At 39.8% G+C, this 20,078-nt stretch overlaps 2 protein-coding genes across 14 annotated transcripts in view; one reads left to right on the top strand and one right to left on the bottom strand.

Moving 5' to 3' along the window:
• Positions 1 to 913: 913 nt before the first annotated feature.
• IFT57 (intraflagellar transport 57) lies at positions 914 to 14,215 on the bottom strand. The gene is made up of 11 exons (XM_032098332.1): positions 14,010 to 14,215; positions 12,498 to 12,660; positions 11,236 to 11,354; positions 10,240 to 10,330; positions 8,249 to 8,317; positions 7,584 to 7,706; positions 5,429 to 5,500; positions 4,703 to 4,834; positions 3,729 to 3,791; positions 1,895 to 1,961; positions 914 to 1,358 (listed from the first exon to the last, which is right to left on the bottom strand). Exons 1-11 carry the CDS (start codon positions 14,186 to 14,188, stop codon positions 1,180 to 1,182), a joined length of 1,257 nt encoding a protein of 418 aa, XP_031954223.1. The 5' UTR covers positions 14,189 to 14,215; the 3' UTR covers positions 914 to 1,179.
• A 74-nt stretch (positions 14,216 to 14,289) lies between these two features.
• The window catches only part of HHLA2 (HERV-H LTR-associating 2), a 42,839-nt gene continuing 37,050 nt past the window's right edge, over positions 14,290 to 20,078 (top strand). For 6 of the 13 annotated variants that reach the window (XR_004238079.1, XR_004238078.1, XR_004238076.1 and 3 more), the window contains exons 1-5: positions 14,291 to 14,442; positions 15,299 to 15,518; positions 15,806 to 15,861; positions 18,250 to 18,343; positions 19,469 to 19,789. Coding sequence is in view for 1 of the 13 variants with exons in the window: in XM_032098333.1 (XP_031954224.1) it covers positions 18,280 to 18,343; positions 19,469 to 19,789 (385 nt within the window). In the remaining 12 variants the exon portion in view is untranslated. Of the gene's footprint in view, positions 14,443 to 15,298; positions 15,519 to 15,805; positions 15,862 to 16,654; positions 16,764 to 17,648; positions 17,751 to 18,249; positions 18,344 to 19,468; positions 19,790 to 20,078 lie in introns of all 13 variants that reach the window. The other 7 variants (XR_004238083.1, XR_004238082.1, XR_004238087.1 and 4 more) reach the window with 7 other exon arrangements.

The raw sequence follows: 20,078 nt of genomic DNA, 5'->3' as shown, positions 1-20,078 counted from the left end.
ACTGAAGCACAACAAACTTACACTGGCTCATAGTACTGACTGTGTCAAGTATCTTGACTTTCAGACACAGAACTGATCCACTGATTCTGCAAAATACTGCTCACCTTTAAGTGAGAGAAGTTAATTGTCAGATGAATGGAATAGCCTACAGAGGGTTAGGTGAGGATTTTAATGCCACTGGAATTGTACCAATATTGTTCATGGCTCATGATCAACCAGAACCAAAAGGATATACTAGTACTCTAATAAGGTTATTTCTTTGCTCCATACTTCATTACCACTAACATCTAGAATCCCTCCCTACCTACACATTTACTAAGACAAAGCAAGCTCCCCTGTTGCCATTACATTCCCAACCCCTTCCTCCTACATTTTTCTTCTCATTCTGTATTACTCAACTAGATTTGGCAACATATTTCCCTCACAGAAATCAAAAGTGGGTGTTCTGACACAAGAACAGAAAATCAGAATAATCCAAATTATGTCCACAGAGCTCTACTAAATACTATATATGAAAGCAGTATTTGACCCAATGCTAATATAAAGTGACTCTGAAACAGTCATGGCACATGGAAAAAAATTAGAAAGCCAAGAGTAATTTCCAAACAATACTTTTCACCTTCTTTGGTCTTATACAGATTTTGATACTGTTGCTACTGTTAGAGGAGTCTTGAAGCCGGTATCAGTTTTGACCCAGCCTGTTAGAAAGGGTAATGCTGTATTATTTCAATATCATCAATTAAATAATTTATACTAAATGTATGTAAGTGGCGATAACAGACATTTTACCTTCCTTTCAAGTCTTTTGCAAGCAATTTCCTTTCAGCACTGCTAAGTATCAAGATTACAGGCTGTCAGCATCATTCTATAGACTTTCACACTACATTACATTCTCCAAAGAAATAGAGACATCTTCAGTAACAAGAATTTATTAGTATATTTGGAAGAGATATGCAGTAAATTTTTACAGCACAAAACTAAACATGGCTCCCTCTTAAGTCTAAAGTGTGCACATTACTTCTTAAAAACGTGCATCTTTTAACAAGCATCTTCTTAAAAAGGAAAAGGAAAAATAACATCCTCCTCCCCCAATAACAAAAAAAAAAAACCTCTGAACTCACAAAAAAGCAAATGGTAGAAAACTGCATTTTGGGCAAACCAAGTCAGGTCCAACCGATTTTAATAGGCACCTACTGTGGCTTCTGGAATCGCTGTTGCGTGCATATCTCTAGTCATATTGGATTTCTCTTTCAGCTTTGACTGGAGCAATGTGTGTTCCATCACACCAATCTGTATGTCCATCTGAATGGTTTCTTGCCTCAATTTTGTTAAGGCCTGTTTAATCTTCACTAGAGGAGCTGTCCAAAAAAGCATGAACAGTACAACTCTGTCAGCCACCTAACACAAAAGCATTGTTTGCTGTAATTCACTCCTTAAAATTGAAGAGTTGAATGAACAAAAGGGTGTTCTACTCTAAAGACGTGATTGTACTGATATATCATTTTTAATATGCAAAACACTTTAAAGACAGAAATAGGCAATGACAATTTTGCTGTCTTCTTGACATCTAACAGCTTCATAAAAATGTGCATCAACATTAAGACAGGTTTTTCAATGATGTGTTTTGCTCAGCTGAAAGCCTTATCCCCATACCTGGCTTGAGGTTTGGTAGAGAACTGAAGACGCCTTGAGCAGGGGATCATCCTACCTGTGAAAAGCTATTAAAATGTTTTGTGCCCTACACTTTGTTTCTACTCCCTCCCTTCCCACTAATATGATGCTGCTGCATTGTTTTGCTTCTTGTAATTGCTCTTATTCTTACTTTAATGAAGCACATATTATGAAACTGTCACCAAGAAAAAGGGTGTGTTGTCTGAAACAAAAACATACTTACCACCATCAGTCATACTGCTTCCTTTCTCTTCTGTTTCCTGCTTTACTTTCTCTAATGCTTCTGTAATCTTAAAATAGATATTTTTTCTTAATGAAACCAGATGAATATCAAGTTAGAAAAAAGCCTCTGCTGAATAACTGCTTTAGTTAAAAAAAATTAACTAATCCACCTTACTTGTTTATATAAAGAGGAACAATTTTTCAAACATTCAGAAAATTATAATTTAACAAAATTAATGTCATAAAAAATTACAGAAAAAGAGTAACAATTTGACCAAACACCATGCTGTTACTGCAAATCTGTGCATCCCCAATAAAAACAACAACGCAAGTATTTCAGTGTGATGCTGGATGAAAGAACATAGGAACCAATGTCCCTGAAGATTGAGATTCACCAAATAACCATGCCCACCTGCCCCTCTGGAAGCATCAGGACTTCAGCATGTTGCACTGGAAACCTGAGAAACAGCACTGCAGCAAAAGAAGGTGCAGCAGTCCAGCCTGCTGCCACTGGCACAGGTATGTAAAATGCATGTATGAAGTACAAAAGTGCATTTCAGCACTGTCTAGCAACCAGTTTGCTGTGGTAGACAATGAAAAAAAGCAAATACATGATTCTAAAGTACAGCTGAGGTAATATGCCAGTATTCTTGTCTATAGTATGAAAACAGCCCTTCATTAAGGCTTCAATGAGCCTTTTCAGTAACAAAAAGGAACCATTGCTGAATTGTTACTGCATACCTGCAGTGATAATGGTTTTGCCAAGTGGGCTGAGGTCTGACTGCACAACTGAAAACAGATCAGTACTGACATCCAATGTGTCTGGTTTATCTCAGACATGCACCACTGCATCTACATAGTTTGAAGGATGCTAGCTAGTAACATATTCACCATTACTAACCAGTCCATCAGCTTCCAATGCACACTCTGTAAATCTGAAGTCATCACAAAACACTTTTTCAAACTTACTTCCTTGAGAGTGAAATAGAAAGAAGCTCTGATTCTGCAGAATTCATGCACTCAGAAATCTTTGCTAGAAAACTCCCATTAAACCGCTGTATTACCTACTGTACCTAGCTGTACTGGGTGATCACTGTAGGTCCTTTCCAACTCAACTATTCTATTCTGGTCTAAAACATCTCAAATTTGTTCTGTAATTTCCAACACATTCTTATTGTGTGATCTATTTTATGCAATTATTCCAGAGACTTTTTTGCCTAATAAATAAAGTTGGTTTCTAAAACCCAAAAAGAGACATTTTAAAAAAAATTATGTGAACAAAGCATTGAAGTATTTGGAAATCAGGCCTTAATTCTATATGAAATGCCACGAAACACTCAACATGTGGAGGCAGTTAGGAGACAGGAGATGTTTATTTAAATTTGTCAGAGCACTGATATAAAGGAAAAAGAAAACCCATAACAGAAAACCAGATTTAGGTAATAAGATAATTTGATGTATGGAAAAAATTACTATTTAGTCAAATATTGCTTTTAAGTGCCTGGAAGATAAAAATTTCAAATTGTTAATTTCAACTAAAAATAAGAGTTAAGTTTTTCTTCTTCCAAAGAATTTATGGGCATGATTTATTAATCCTCCATAATTCTAGGACATAGATAGCAAAATAAAGAACATTTACCTTCATTTACGAACTGAGCTCACATTTCATGAGTTAAAAATCAATGGCAGCCCTTAAAATTTAGGGACTGGACTGGATCATCTCCCCCAAACAAAGATTAAACTTTAACATGAGAACAAATCAGAAAGAACTGGGTTCATTAAACTGCAACCACTAAATGCCAACTCTCCGAAGACTGTTTTAAAATGCGTTTTACCTCAGAAAGCACTCTAACCCTTTCAGTTACTCCTCCACTTCCCTCCTGGTACTTCTCTTTAGCCTGGAAAGAAACATGTCTTTGCTGTAATGACAGAGTTGAAGAGATGTATGCAGATAGCTCAGAGAAAACTTCAAGACTTGTTCTCAGATGTTCCAATTCCAGAAACTCTTCTGCAAAGCCCCAGTGAGGTTTACAAATGAGGACAGGCTTGAAACATCAGCCTCTGTAATGACTATCATTCAAAAATGTAAAGCAGTTTTCAAAATTTTAATAGACCAAATACACACTTGATAAGAATTATGCATTCTAATCAGTTACATAAGGAAATAAACATGAAGAAAATCTGCCATAATGCTGAAAGGATTGAATACTGAAATCCAGAATAATACTTCATCGACAGTAAATTACTGTCTCGAAGATACTTTAACAACAACGCAAACAGAAGGTGCAGAGGTCAAATTCTGTTAGTCTTATTGTCAGCATGGCCACAACCAGGAGGGCTTACCAAAAGGCAGACTAAAATGCCTCCTAAACAGGGGATCAAAAAGCTTCTCAGCACTCTATTGGCATAAAAAGTAAATGAAGCAAAGAAGTAATCAGAGTGCTTTGTGCACGTTAGCACCAGTACTCAATCTAAGAGATAAATGTTGGACCGAAACTGTAGTTTTTCCACTCCTGACAAATGTGAACTTCTGGGAAAGCAGAACTAGCAATTTACTAGCTGCTCAAGACTGGCAACAGCTATACATAATACTCAGGCAAAAACCATCTATTTTCCCCTGTAGAACAGTTGAAAAAAAAATTGCTAGTTTAGCTTAGGAAGAATATAATTTGACAGCCAATCAACATTTCCTCTGCTTTATATCCAACAGCAGAATTCATAGATAACTCACTCCATGTTGTCTTTGTGTCTACCCTCATTTAACAGCAAGCTAATACTGGGGAAGGCAACATCAAAAGATCAGCAATACCTCACTCAGCAAGGCTTGTGCTGAACGGTATTCTTGAACCAAGTGCTCCAACTGATTGTTGATGTACTTTTCCCTGCTATTGATTTTTTCCAGTGTTCTGCTGATTTCATTATGGAGTTTGTCAAGGTAACCCTAGAAAATCACATTCTGTGGGTTGACAGTATACAGACAGTATGCAAAGAGTATCAAAACAGTGTTGTAGTTAAGAAAGGCTATGGAAGTCTACAGCAAGAGAGAAGAATAGAATGGAAATGCTGTGTTTAGCCAACAAAAAATTATTCCCAATGTGTTCTGGTTTGCCCACCTCCAAAACACGTATTTCAGTCTTTACTGCTTCATTGCTCTCCCCTCCTCAATTAATTACAAATGTCAATGTCAGTAAGTTACTCTAGCAACAGTATTTGAGAGTATTTTGGGGTTTTTAACAGCACTTTCAGATGGTATTATTCTATTTTGTCCTCTGTAGTCAGGATGTACTTATGGTAACGCATTCATTACTGGAGCCTGACAGCCCTGTTAATCCTCACACATACAATGCTTTCCCACAAAGTATTTTGCCACTAGCATTGTCCCTAATGATTATTATCATATCTTTGCTTTTTAATTTTACAGCAATAGCACAAATAAAATGAAGAAAAAAAAGACCAGTTTAGTTCTTAACACATATGAAATAAAAAATAAAAATTCTGACAGATTAGTAAAATATTCTGTACATACAAGACATACCCTAGTTTCTTTCAAAGAAGAATCAATTCCATCCTTGTGCTGATGCATTTGATCTACGTGAATCCTCCAATCCTAAAAAAGACATCACAAATTAAAACATAGGTAAGTGCAACTTTTATCTTTTTGAGGTTACTCAACAACGGTGGGTATGCAAAGCAGGGTCGGATCTCTTATACTACTGCCATGTATCATCCTGCCACTGCCATGTTCATAGCCAGGGGCACTGGCTCAATGTGACACAATTTCTAAATCTCCTAAATGTCACATGTGACACTCGGATCCATAAACGAACACTGACATCCTCACTGATACCGTATCATCTATGCTTTTTAGAGTCTGATCTTCATGGAACTATTTCTGCTAGAAACCACTCTGTGCACAAATACTAAAAATATTGATTGTAGCTGCACTAGCTCAGCTTATTCTTAGACAAAATGAGTGCTTTGGATGCTGAACACCTACCAGTTCTGGACTATCCATTCTTTCCTTTCTATTTTAGTCCTCACTGTTACCAGAAGAATGGAAAGAAATGAAAGAGGCAGAAATACCAAAACTTGGTTTTGATAATGGGATTCAATTAGAAGGGGGAAAAATTATTTCCAACTTCTAGATCATAGGGAACCTACATGGACTCAGGGATAGGGGCTGAGGAAAGGTGCTGTGAATTGGCACTGCACGCCAGGTAATGAGCCAGTAGAGAAAATGTGCTTCCGCTGTGTTTCAGGCTTGCAGGAGACTTGTGATCTCTTGTTGGTCTGGTGACAATTGTTCACAATTTGCCAAACTTCAGAGTTTTAATAAAAACAACACACAACCCACCCCCATCTCTGTCCAGGACTTTACAATAAGTTGTAATTTCTAATGCCATTGATTAAATCATTAACACTCTCCTGGTAATATGCTTACATGCACAGCTTAGGAAACAGAGTATGATGTTTTCTGGTAGAATGGAAAAAGGTCAAACACTTCTCTCCAATTATTTCTGAAAGCACAGAAGCTAGAAAAAGAATAATCCTCTTTTCATGTTCATTTTGACATATTCCTTAAGGCCAAGAGATGGTGCATTAAGCTGGAAGCTAGTAAACCTCAGATCCTACAGTGGCTTTAATTTTTCATGTATGTCTTTATTAAGTTTTAATTTGTCCCTGTGAGACTCAAGCATCATGTTCTGTGCAGCAGATGGGCTTGCTGAGGATCACAGCAGAGTGGGTCGAACCAGGCAATTCTTCACACAGTAGAATGCAATATGGTGTAAGACAGGCAAGCAGACAGTTGAGGGTTTCCCCTATTTTTGGCAAGATAATTACCTTTCATTGTATTCATGTGTATGTATTGTACTGATGTATCAGTGCTGCAGATTGCTCCAACCCCCCAACCAGCTGGGTCACTGCAAATGAACAATTTCAATACTGCACTGATCTGTATGTGCTACACAAGCTCCTATAAAGAATGCTTATGGCAATGCCAGGAGCAGCTCCTAGGTTTGGACTTGCCAAAGACAGATGCCTACTTCTAAGCTGCTCATTCTAGACTCCTTGAAATAGACTGTGGAGAGAAATACACAGATCTAAGACATGATGAATTTCATCCTGAGACAGTTTTCTGGATATGGTGAACAAAATCAGTTGAAAAAGTGCTCACTTCTTTTCACTAAACATAAGGAGAGTTCAGGATGACTAGATCAGGGTACAGACCTACTTGATTGTCATGTAAAGTTCAGCAAGAGGAATTCCATACAATCAGCCTTTCATGTGGTTTAAAAATGGAACAGTTGAAAGGTAAGATCATCAGCTCTCCTCCAGCAAGATGTTTTAATAGTTAAACTCAGTTAAACTGAGGGTATAATTTTTTAGGAGTGTGAATACACTGGAAATGTCAGAGGATTGAAAACAATCTCCACTGAATAAATATACAGAAATAAGGTGCCTTGTAAGCAGCAGGAAAAAAAAAAATACTGAAAAAACACCTTACTGAAAATTATTGCTTCTAGGGTCAAAGTAAGTGACAAAGGTTCAGACAAGATAGCACTGGAGAGCCTATTACTCACAAGTCTTGGCATGACAAAAAACAAAAACAGCAAACAGAAAGTAAACAGCATTGACTGAAATCACATTTTAATCACCATGTGCACACAGGCAAATCCATTCTTCCATACCTTATTGTCAGTCCTGACTGTGACTTTCAGCTGTGGAAGCACACGTTCCACTTCCAGATTCCACTCTGCTGCATCTGTTGTGGACTGTAAAATCTCTTCTTGCTTTGCAGTGTCATTCATGTTCTGTGTAAAAATCCCAAAGTTTATCCACAAAATATCATTGTTATGCACAGTGAGAACTGTTAGAAATCACTATAACGGCTTACACTGTTAATATTAGAAAAATATTTATATCCAGAATGATACAGATGTAACAGATTTCTTTAATAGCTTTCTTTGAATTCATAAAGATTTGGAATTAAATTAAATATATCTTCTCATCATACTTAAAACTGAAGAGAATTGAATGTATATGATAAGAAATTATAATACATTTCAGAAATGGTGTATGTATGTGGGATTAAAACATATTCATGACACTAATACCATGTTTCTCTAGAAGTCTCTGCAAAAAATTTCTTGCAAATGTTCCCAGTAGCCCTTCAGTGATATCAGTTTAGAAACTGGCTGCATGTTGTTCTTTCAAAATAAACTGATTCATTTCAGATGGGGTGTTTTTTCAAGTGAAGACTATACAAGGATTTTTAGACTTAAATCCAACAGACACAAATTACTGCTACAGATGTAAAAATCTCGCAAGAGAGGACTGATGGGTAACAACTTACTGATCTGTACGTTTGCGTCTTTAAAACATTCAGGTCAATATAATTTTCTTCATTGTCTGACTCTTCTTCCTTAAGAGAAGTTGCAAAGTAAGATTGTGCAATACTTACTGAAGTATTTCTCCATAATTTTATTTTGCAGGAGCACAAACCAAGGAGTATTAAGTTCCATACTTCTGAACAAAACAAGACACGGAGAACTCATGATATGGAGCTTATGAAGAGACATAATACCTGGGACAAGCTGAAAGATCAAAGCTATTCCCACATTTCCTTCAGACAGCCACAGTATTTCAAAAATCTACCAACCAACCAAACCCAAACTCTAAGCCTAAGGCCTCTGACATCAAATGGCCCATTATCAGTAGTTGTATGGTAACTGATTTTTTGTGTTTCTTAAAGCTTTACTTTAAAAATAAAACCACATCAAAACAAAAACCAAACCACAACCAGACCTTAACACAGCTTTCAAGATGTTGTTTGCACTGAAGATTTGGGAGTTGCAGAATGATGCCACATCTTAAGTGCAGAATAACACAACTGAAATTGAGGCAATTGATTTTTTTCTTGCCCATGAGACCACACACTCTGCTCACATATTTATAGAGTTCTCTGTTACAGTCTCAAAATTCCCTTCTTCTGTGACTATGATCAGCTGAGAGCCCATCACCCATAAGTAAAGATGCTTTCTCCGTGCATTAGCCTTCATTCTGTATTTCAGCTGCCATTTTATCACCCATACACTTCACCCTTATTACACCTTGTCCCCCTCTTGACTATCTTTTCCACCGAAGTGAAATTTCATCATCCACCTCCTTTCTACACAAATCACAAAAGCTGCAATAACACAGGTCTTAGGGAAGACTGCTTCAAGACTCAGTGAAAATCTTGGAGTTTATTTCTCTTTCCTCTACTTTACCCAGTTTTTAACTAACAGGGACCACTATTTTCTTCTGGCATGTTTGACCCCAAGTTCCCTGAATACTTGCAAGAAATTAGGACTAGATTGAGACTATCTTTTGCTAAATGGACAATACATATTTATGCAGCACTTAAAAGAACATACCACCAGAACAAGAAGACTGGTTATCAGAACTGAGAAACCAAACTGTGCAGATTTCCTTGCACACCCAGCCTCACTGCCTACTGCTGGCCACCTAGTACAGGCTACCTGATTCCCCAAGATTTACAGGACAAGGCTTGTCTCTGTCAGCCTCATTATTTTTATTCAGAAGAATCAAAATCAAAGAACATCATTATTAACATTTAACTGCTGGAAATACTGCTAAATTCAATTATATATACAGCTAATATCAATATACTGGCAGCAACAATGGACTGGGCAAAAAAAATTACATTGGCATGTAATTAATCCCTGTAGAACCACTAGGGGCTCTAAAAAGCGAGTATCCTTTTGGTATAAACTGCCTGATAATGAAATACCTAGTAAGAGAATAACACCTCAGTGGTTTTATTAACACACATACATTCCAAAGAGCTAATAGAACACATTAGTTGTGAAAATCATGGCCTAGGACAATACCTGAGAGCAAACCCAGAGGTTCTTTGAAGGATTTCAACTGTGCTTTAGTTAACTGTTTCATCCCCCACTTACCAATTTAAGCAGCTTAGACCTTAACAGGATACAGAAAAGAAGAGACAGCTGACTGTTTTCCTTTTTTGAACCTTTAGTTTAACAACAAGAGCTTGTATCAATAGAAAAGAAACAATTTTGAATCCCTGTGTTTTAAATGCATGGTTAGATTCCACTGTACCTAAGAACACATGCTCTATCTTGAAGAGTTAATCTTATCTGAAAAGCAACAAAAAACTCTACAGAGAATCTGACAATGCAGAAATGGAGTCCCAGGAAAAAACTTGAACAGCTAATAGAAAAGACTTCTTAAACAAAGCCAAAAAAAATGAACAGTGAATAAAAATTTCCTCATAATTGACCAATACTAATATAATCAAAACCAATCAAATAAACCTACTGCAACATCCTCTTCCAGTTTATTAAGTGTCAATTCTGCATCATCTTCTGTTATTTCTTCTTCTTCTGGCTCTTCTGTTGGATATGCTGGCCTGAAATTTAATTCAAAGAACAGCAGAACTTTTAAATACAATAAATTGTAAATACCTCTGCAAACAAAACATTCCATGAGAAGAATGGATGATGTGGAATATACCTAGTCAGCAATTAGTGTTTCACAACTTAAGTACACACAGCCTTTAAAGTCTCGTTCATCTTGGACAGTCTTAAAAGTAAAGGCTATTTACTATGCCAAGCAGTACAGTACAATCACACTACAAAGACACTAGGAAGTAAATTTTGGGATTTTTCTCTCTTGGTCTAAGCTCTTAAAATTCAAGTGCAAGTCACCGCAGGCTTATTTTCAATTTACAGTGGAATTTGTGTACTAGACAGAAGTAACAGTAAAATATTTCCAAGGTAGAAATTACTTTGCTATATCCGTTTCAAAACCCATCAGAGGGAAAGAATGAAATAAAGAACATTTTCAAAGACATCTTCATATACTTGAGATTATCTGTCATCTAATTTGTCCTAAAATTTCCTTCAGATTAAATAAAATTCCTGTAGTCTCCTTGTAACATGATCATAGCATGCGTAACTCCAGGAATTTATTACTGATTGACCGAACCTAAAAGGACATTAAACGCTTCAACTCAAATGTCAGATTAACAAGGAGCTATGCGTAGGGAAATAACAAAAAAAAGGTCATCAATTAAACCTTAATTAGCCAAGTCTATAATGGTCCAAACTCAGCCTTGCTGGTAATGGGCCAGTTGTGTGAAATTGCATTAGGAATTAATTGGTCTCCATGCTTCAAGCCTAGCTGAATTTTCCATCTCATGAAACGTCAAGTAAAACATTTTTAGTCATTCCTATGTTTTGTTTTACCGTTACAACTTACATCTGTTTGCAGGAAAACAATGCATAAGGGAGGATGCTTAGAAGTGTACCGTACCTTTTCCAGCTAAACCCAGTGTGTTTCAAGGCTTCTTCAGCTAAACAATCAAGAACATAGCACACTTGTTCTCCACAACCTGTCTTTAATTTTGAGGGAGGAAAATCCACAGGCCTTCCCTAAAATAAAGAGATAGGCTGTTTACTAATGGCCTAACAACCCAAATTTCCTCATGGGAGCTAAGTTTTTGTACAGTAAAACCAAAGTTTCCCTTGTGTATGAAGACTTTATTAATGCCAATTCACATTTTCTCCTATGCAGTTCCAGTCAGGCAACAGAAGGAAAACCAGATGAAGCCAAGGAACAGATGCAGCATAGAAATTTTAAGCACGTGGTAAGAGAATACTCCCAGGGAGCAGAAGAGTCAGAAGCCACAAGGGAGCTGGATGGTCAAGCACACGAGTGACAAAGCTGGCAAGGTAAGAACAGCTATAGAGAAACTCAAGCATTGAGACTTAACTACCAACTTTTCAACAGTGCCCTGTTTGCTCCAGAGTTTATAAAATATTTTAATTTATTGCTGTCATGCAGAATAAACAGAGTAGTTTGTTACAGTTTAACTCCTTTAGAGAACAGTGTTCCTAACATCATTCACAGCTGCACCACAGTATAATCTTCCATAAGATCATACATCTTGTCAGTTGATATAGTCTCCTGACCTTTGGGGGTTTGGTTTTTTCTTTTTTTTTTTTTTTAATTAAAAAAAAAAAAAACTCCAATAGTTCCTGGCAGTTTATACAACCTTTAACTCCTTAACAACAAAAAACAACCACCCCCCAAAAAAACAGAAAAAAAAAAGAGAGAGAGGAAAAAAGAAAAAAATAGAAAAAAAGAAGACAACATGAACACTATTCTAAACTACTTCCTACACTATGAATTACATCATTGACTTTGGAAGGAGCAGGATCACAAACACTGTGTAAACTTTCCAGGTAAAATCTCTGTAAATTATGCTAGTATAAATGAACAGTATATGTGCCACTACAAAAGGTAAGCCTCATTTAATCCATTTTACAGCCTGTAGAACAAAACTAACTGGAATAATTTATAAGACCATTTTTGTAGTGCTAAAAAAATTAGCAAGTAAGTGCAGCCTATGTAGACTTCCAACTAAGTAACATAGTACAAACTTCTAGCTAGGAAAAGTCTGTCCAGTCCTTGGGGCCATACCCAACAGGAGAGCAGCGTGTGATTGCTGTTATTTCTGGAGGGAATGCAGGTGTTTGCGATAGGCTTGGGAAAAGAGCCCGTGTGACACTCACAAAGGATCGAAGTTCTGAGAGCACGTTTGAAATCACTGCATTGGGGTCATCGTACTCCTGTGGCTGCTCGAAGGGACGTCCTGCTTTGGTGATCAGCCACGCAGAGAGCGTGCAGAACATGAAGAACTGCTCACCAGGGTTGGTGGGCAGGGCAAAGTAATGCCTGTTTAAAAAGGGGACAAATGGTACATATATTGAGCTTCTGGAGCTCTTACAACATTATAGGTAAGCAGGGGCTACAGAGCACTTTCTTTACCCGATTTTCTCAGTGAGCAACCCACCTGAACTAAATTCAGGATGTCTAGTTTCATACAAAACCACAGCAGACCAAGTTTTGACACCCAGTTCACAGCTTTGAGTAAGTTATTAGTCAACATGAGACTTGGCTGCCAAGTTCCCCAAACTACCTCTCCTTCACACTTTCCTCAAGGAAGACAAGAAGATGGTGTTCATACATCTGCAAATTCAGCTCAGATCAGGAGCATATTTTGAAGTGATCCTTCCAACTGTCCTTACCTACTGTGCCTTGGGTTGCTTTGGAGAGCAACTAATACAATCCAGATCTGCTCTGGATCATACCAAATTCAAATATGTAGTCCTAACAAGAATTCAGTCCATAAAACCAGACCACAGTCAGTTATTCCCCCCAAAGTATAAATTACATGCACACTGGATACTGGGAACCAAATGCTTTCCTTCACAGACACAGCTACTCGCTACGGTACACAAAGGCTTGCCGCCCTGCTTCAAACATTCCAATGGTTCAACAGCAGGCTAGAGCCAACTTACAGCCACTGTGCTCATCCTCGAGCCTTCTTCCCAAAAAGGGAGTAACTTGGACTCCCTTACCAAACTGTTGCTTATAAGAAGCTTAATTCTGTGACACTCTACTGTGGAGCCTGGCTGAAAGTGACAGATGGATTTAAAAGTTATTTGGGCAGGTGGATTTTGGGAGCACATTGGTCCTGTTTCCCAGGCTTCCTGTCTCCCATTATAATTTAAAAAAAAGATATAAAAGACATTACATATGAAACAAATATGTACTGGATATGAAACCGCAGGCTTAACAGCAGGTCCAACACCCTTTTTGTAAAGGGTCAAAGGGTTACAAAAAATACATACTCCCCAAACAGCTATTCTCAATTCAAGAAACTTAAAGAGTTATTTAGAATAACTAAGAAATTAGGCAGAACTATTTTCTGCAGAATAGGTAGAATTGTTTTTTGCACAGGTACCCTGGCATGCAGATATCCAGTACCTGCCGGGGGCAGGGAAGTTCAAGGGACTATTTATTTATCACATCTCGGCCTTTCGCGGGGCCTCGCGTTTTCAAAGCTTTCAGATCACACGCTTTGCAGCTGGCCGGTTTTCCCTTGAGCCAGGCATCCTGCCATGCGGGCCCTGCCTTCCCTCGCTAGGCTCTGGCGGCCCGCAGGGACTCCTTCCCGCCGCCCCCCGCCCGCGGCCACGCCCGCGCCCTCCGGGCGAGGAGGAGGCGCGGGCCAGGAGCACCTGGAGAGAGGCCGCATGTTGTGGCGCCGCAGCGCCTCCTCCTCGTAGCTCAGCAGCTTCAGCTTGTCCAGCAGGTCTTCCATAAGCACGAACATGTGAAAAGCCGCGCCGGGGCCGCGCTCCGCCGGCCCCTCCTCGCTGCGCTCCCCGCGCCGGCCCGCAGCGCCCTCTTCCGCCATCTTTGCTGGTAGCCACGCAACAGAGGCGGGCCCGGGGCGGTGCCGGAGCGGCCCCACAGCCAATGCGCGGACAAAGTTTGATGTGCCCACTGATGAGGGGCTTTACGTGAGCTCTTCGTTCAAACTTCGCCGCGTTCTTTTCCCCGTTCCCCAAGACAAACTTCGGAACGCCTGGCTCCCTGCAGGTCCGGAGTGGGCAGCGGCTGTAGCTCACGGGCTGAGGCGCGGTGCTGTGCAGCTGCATGTGCGGAAAAGTAAGTGTCGGCAGCCGAGGAGCTGTAGCATCGGCCGCGGGTGCGGGCAGGGTGGGGAAGCTCCGGCTCCCGGGAATGTGCTCGGTACTGGTGAGGCACCTCGAGTGCTGTGTCCAACGAGACAGATACTGAGGTGCTGGAGTGCGTCCAGAGAAGGGCAGCGGAGCTGGTGAAGGGTCTGAAGTGCAGTTCCCATGAGGAGCCGCTCAGGAAAGACCTTACCACTTTACATCTCCCTGAAAGAAAGTTGTAGCCAGGTGGGAATTGGTCTGTTCTCCCAGTTAATTAGTAACGGGACAAGAGGACATAGCCTCAAGCTGCGCCAGGGGACGTTTAGACTGGATATTGGAGGAATTTCCTTACTGAAAGGGTTGTCCAGCATTGCAATGAGCTGTCCAGGGACCTCACCATCCCTGGAAGTGGTCAAGAAACGACTGGATATGTCACTTAATGCCATAGTCTAGTTGAGAAGCTCATCAGTCAGAGGCTGGACTTGATGATCTCAGGAAGTGATTCTTTCTGTGAATGCAAGACACACCTCGCCTGTGTACTGCTAGCACCAGCTAGTCTTTGAGGGGAGGCACCCCTTCTTGCCACTTCTTCCTGCACTCTGGGGTTTTTTGTAAGCCCTCTTCCCGAAAACACTTGAGTCGTTCTGTTCTTCTGGAAACCAGACGGCACACACAAGTCTGGAATTGTCCAGAGAAAGTAAGTCACTGTTAAAACATTGTTAGAAAATAATTACCTAACCCTGCAGGCAGCCCTAGGCACCTACTTCTTGTTTCAGGTTACCAGCTTTTTGAGAAGAGTGTCATGATTACTTTTACCTTACGTTCTCGTTCTCCTGTGCCCGCAGAGATGTGACCTCGCTCTACCCCGTAAGAGAATTGCGGCCGTCGCTGCGGCGCCCGAGCGCATTTCCGAGGGGCAACGTGGGTGCTCTAAGCATCGCATTTGTCACGGGAACTCATTTCCTATTACCGCTTGCCGGATCTTTGGGCTTGGTCAACCAAGCCAGGCAAAAGAAGTGGTTAAGGGAAGAAGTTTTTTTAAGCCCGAAGAAGGGAACGCAGCAGGTGTGAAAGCTTCGTGTGTGTTGAATCACAGTCTTAGTGTAGAAACAGCTGCGCTTCCCTGCTCATGCCTGACTGGCATTAACTTTGTTAGTTACTTGAGCTCTGTGCCGTGCGGGTGGGGCGCTGAGAGTGCAGGTGGAGTGAGGCAAAGTTCAACAGGGAGAGATGTTCAAATTGTGGAAACTTTCTTCCCTTAGGAGTATTTCCTCAGCAACTGAAGTTAGCATTTAAGTTGTAAGGGTTTCAGTGTGGGGAGGCAGAGAATTACTCCTCTTTTTTTACTGCAGGAAATCCTCTGAAGGTTTGGTGAAGAAATTCTGGAAAGCTGGTATCATTGTGGTAGGTAAGAGATTTTAGTAGTATGTGATTAACATGTGTTTTTCAGACTTTTACATGTTGGTTTGTCTTGTTTGCTTGTTGCTAAAAATGGAAATCCTCTGATATTTCCCAATCCTCTTAAGTGTGTGTATGCTTGAAATGTGTTGTCGCTAAGTTACATTGAAAAGGAGTTAATCAGAATCCTTTGTACTAATAAATAAATAAATTTGGTTTGAAAAGAGGATATTTCAATATGCATGTCTGCTCTCGAAGAGGTCACAGAGGAAAGTACACTGGGCAGCCACCAATCCCAATGGCTGTTTGCTGCAGGAGTGCTCTGATCAGGTTTCAACTTGAATGCAGAGCTCAAAGATGAGGAAATAACTTGGATACAGTTTGGTTGCTGATTAACAGAAGAAAAAGAAAGCATGTGTTCTTTTCTTGTAGTGGCCAAAGCAAATCCAGCATTCTCCCTACCACTATTTGAGCTGTTCAGTATGTCTTTGGAGATGCATTTTAGCACCTTGCCTTGCTCTCAAGAAACCCTGGCTGAGCTGCTTTCCAGTTGCACCTGTGGTGATTCTGTATGAAATAATTCTCCTGAAAACTAGAGCATCAGTAATTATCATGACTACAGTGATCTTAATTCCAGTTGTACACTGTCTCTATACATAATTTCATATTGATATTTCATTACAAAGCCTTAGGGCATGATTTCTTGGTTGTGCCACTTAAGTCTGTGACAAACAGGAAAAGCTTGTTTGTTCAGTACTTTGCAGTGTGGCTCTATCAGCATTCATATACTTTATTCCTGTAAGACCCCAGGACTTGGTGAAAAGACTGGCCAGAGCCTACACTCCTCAGATTTTTCTACAGAGCAGCATACATTTTTCTCAGCATGCTACAATGGGAAGATCCAAAGCTAAGGTTTGTGCTGAACGTGAAAATTTTCAGCTAACTAGTTGTAGCTCTGTATTTTGGAGCAGGGTTATGGGGTATAGCTGGAAGGTGGGAGGCAGTGTGCACTGTCCATGGAGCCCCCAAATGCATCACAGCATTGATTGAGGTAGCACTGGAACCATGTTACTCTCAGAGCATAACCTCCAATGAAAGGCGACAGTCAATTAAACTTGGCAGATCCCTCACTAAGGGATGTACAGCATTGATGGCAGTTTCTGAAATTCAAATATGAAGCACAGTATATTGTGTTGATCAAGTTGGAAGTGATAGGTAAATGAGCAAAAAATCCAGTAAAAGGTGATGTACCCCACTTGCTAATGCAAGGGGAAAAGAAGGTAGATACTGGAAAATGTTGCTGACATGGAGCAAAATTATATATCATAAATTTTTATTTTACCATGGCATCAGTTCTGTCTCAGATTTAATGTTTTGGTGCCTCTGTTGTTTTTTTTGTTTTGTTCTGGTTTTTCTCCTAACAGAATAGTGAGATACATAAGACAATCACACAACCTTTTCAAAAGAAATAATACTCAAAAATCTTTGGGATTTAAGATTCACATCCACATCAAATACAGTGTCACAAACCAGTTGAATTACTCATTAATACTAAAAGGTCTGGCTAGCAAGTCTGGCTAAACCCATGTCCTGTGTCAGTTAAAAATGGTACCTGTATCTGCCTTTTGGGGAGGCAAAAAGTACTAGGAAAATTCTTTAAAGTCTTTACAAGTTCTTTGATTCATGAGATAATTTTTCCACTGGGGTATGCTGTATTTTAGGATAGTAAGGCTGCATTCTTCCTTCACTCAGGTAATAGTTACAATAAGGTTATTCTTTTTCTGTTATGCATGAGAGGTTCCAGTTCATCGCTATCTGACAAAACAGAAGACATGATGAGAGAGCCTCCTCCTCCTTCGCATTCCTACCCTAGATTTCCATGCACACATTTCTGAAAGGGTAAAAAGTGTAAAAAGTTCTCTATATCTGCAATATTTACAAATGCAGTCAAATTTCCCACCCCAGAAAGTCAAATATTGCAGTAATCAGAAATATATTTTAAGAAGTAAAGAAAATCAGGTTTGACAAGGAACATCTTGGATCGTTTTGCAAATTTTACTTGACCAGTTGTCCTTTGTGTCCTGTTCAGGAATGATGAAGCCTAATATTCCTTAGGCCTGCAACAACACTGAGAGTAAACATTTTCTATATATTAAAAATAAAGTATCAATCTGCAAGGGGCTACAAGGTAATGAGAGGGCCTCAACCATTATGTAATGGATAGGATCATATAATGAATGACCTTAAGGTCAAAAATCTGGACCAAGTCTGTTGCAAACAAAAAAATTGATACAAGGGCCTATAGTCCTTAGTAAACTGTAGAAAGGAAGTTTTATGATATGGGCATGTCTTTTACCTGCTTTTAAGCATGTTTTCTCCCCTGCTTTTATTTTGCCAGTGTGATGTGAGTCTGTGAACCAACGAAGACATGAAGGGACAGAACATACCACCTCTTATCATCTATTTATTTCACATCAGCACTATACTTTGGGGTATGTCTTAGCTTTACTAATAATGGTCTTCTTTATTATTTTTATCTTTAAGGAGAATTAGTGAATTCAAACATGGTGTATTAATGGTAAAGATTGGATTTTGGGTAATGTAAAACACTTCTGAAGCAAAAGACTGTAAGGTGGCTGCATGGATGGCTGTGGCCATTGGGCACATTGAGCCCCCAGACTGTTACCTGCCAATGTTCCTGCCCCACGGCTCAGCAGGCAGTGCTTTTCAGTTCAGACTGAAAATGGTTTGCAGCAAATTGGCTGACTTTGCATTGAGAAGCCTAAGGAAAAGTCATTTGGATTGTCCTGCCAGATGAGCTGGAGAGGGCATCAGAGTTTCTGAGAAGGCAGCTGCCCCTGGGCACTCACTACCAGCCTAACAGGTTGTCTGACCTTGGCCAAGAAGGTCCACGTGACAATGCTAAGCCAATGCAGTCAGTTTTTTAAAAGATGAATTTTAAATTGCTCTTTTATGCTAGCAAGGCCTAATTAAATGTTGACAGAAATGAGATGCTACCAGTTCTGTGAATTTGTGGAATGCACGCCTTAATTATCTCAAGTGGCTGGGACAGAACTTCCTGGTGCTGTCTGTGTTGGCAAAGCTGTTTCAAGAAGTTCTGTCCTTTCTGTCAGTTGCAGCACCATGTCGTTTTTCCCTGTTATGGTACAACTGCTTGGCACTATGTGAGGGTGGCTGGTAACACGGGGCATTGCAGCACAGCACTGTGAAGGTTTGAACATGTAGGAAGCTGCAGTTCAAAAGGTTTTTAAAGTCCAAGGAGGAAAAGATGTGGTTCAGGATGTGGAAACACGTTTGAAGCTCATGTGGTAAGGTGGTGGTGTGCTGATTTGAATATGTAGGTGCTTACTTGGGATTTCTACTTAAACTGGTTAGAAGTTCAAAGAGCAGAGCTCTGTGTTACCATCCTGATTAAACTGAATGGAGACCTTTGCTGTCCCAAGAGACTCATGTAACAGAAAAGCCATGAAAGTGATGGTGGCACACCTGATAGGGATGTGCTTCTTGCAAGAGCATTTTTTTGTCAGGGATAAAGAAGGGCAGAAATATACTTGTAGATTGGATTAAAGTTACTCACTTGTACTTATGGGCTTCAGGTTTTACAGAACAGGAAGAAGTAACAGGGCTGTTTTCCAAGGATTGCATCCTCCCTTGTCGTTTCCCACCTGGGCATGATGAAGTAATTCACTGGAGCAAAGAGAACAAAAATGTGCACAGTTACTACCAGCAGAAGGATCAGTTGGAAGAACAAGATCCACATTACAGACTCAGAACACACCTTTTCCGTGAGAACATCCCTAGTGGAAATGCCTCCTTGAAACTTAGTAACCTGACCATGACTGATGAGGGCTCCTACACTTGCTATGTGGGAACAGTGCAAGATGGAACAGAAGTGGAAGTGCTGCTACGCGTAAGGGGTCAGTAAGACATCAAAAATCCTTGGATTGCACCATCACAAATGGGATGACACCAACAGATTTTCTTGTGTTGTTTCTCCCATGGAATCAAAATCCTCCAACCCAGCAGGGTACCTTTTGGGCCTGACAGTGTTATGAAGCAATTTTTTTCTCTGGTGAAATGTCATAACACGGGTTGGAAAATTATAGTGCAGCACTTGTTTTCATAACCTATTGCACCCTGATTTCTAAGGGGTAATTATGTGGTATACATAATGCGGCTTCTCAGAACAGTACAAATCTTGGTATT

The sequence above is a fragment of the Corvus moneduloides genome, chromosome 2 (genome assembly GCF_009650955.1).
Source record: "Corvus moneduloides isolate bCorMon1 chromosome 2, bCorMon1.pri, whole genome shotgun sequence".
Taxonomy (NCBI): Eukaryota; Metazoa; Chordata; class Aves; order Passeriformes; family Corvidae; genus Corvus; species Corvus moneduloides.
Note: the sequence above shows the minus strand (reverse complement) of the source record. Positions and strands in the feature narration are given on the sequence as shown.

Coding starts and splice junctions, on each gene's coding strand:
- IFT57 (XM_032098332.1), bottom strand. CDS start 14,188: ATGGCGGAAGAGGGCGCTGCGGGCCGGCGCGGGGAGCGCAGCGAGGAG. Junction 12,661..14,009: donor AACATGCGGCCTCTCTCCAG/GTGCTCCTGGCC, acceptor CTTTTTAAACAG/GCATTACTTTGCCCTGCCCA. Junction 8,318..10,239: donor AACTGGAAGAGGATGTTGCA/GTAGGTTTATTT, acceptor ACTTCTCTTAAG/GAAGAAGAGTCAGACAATGA.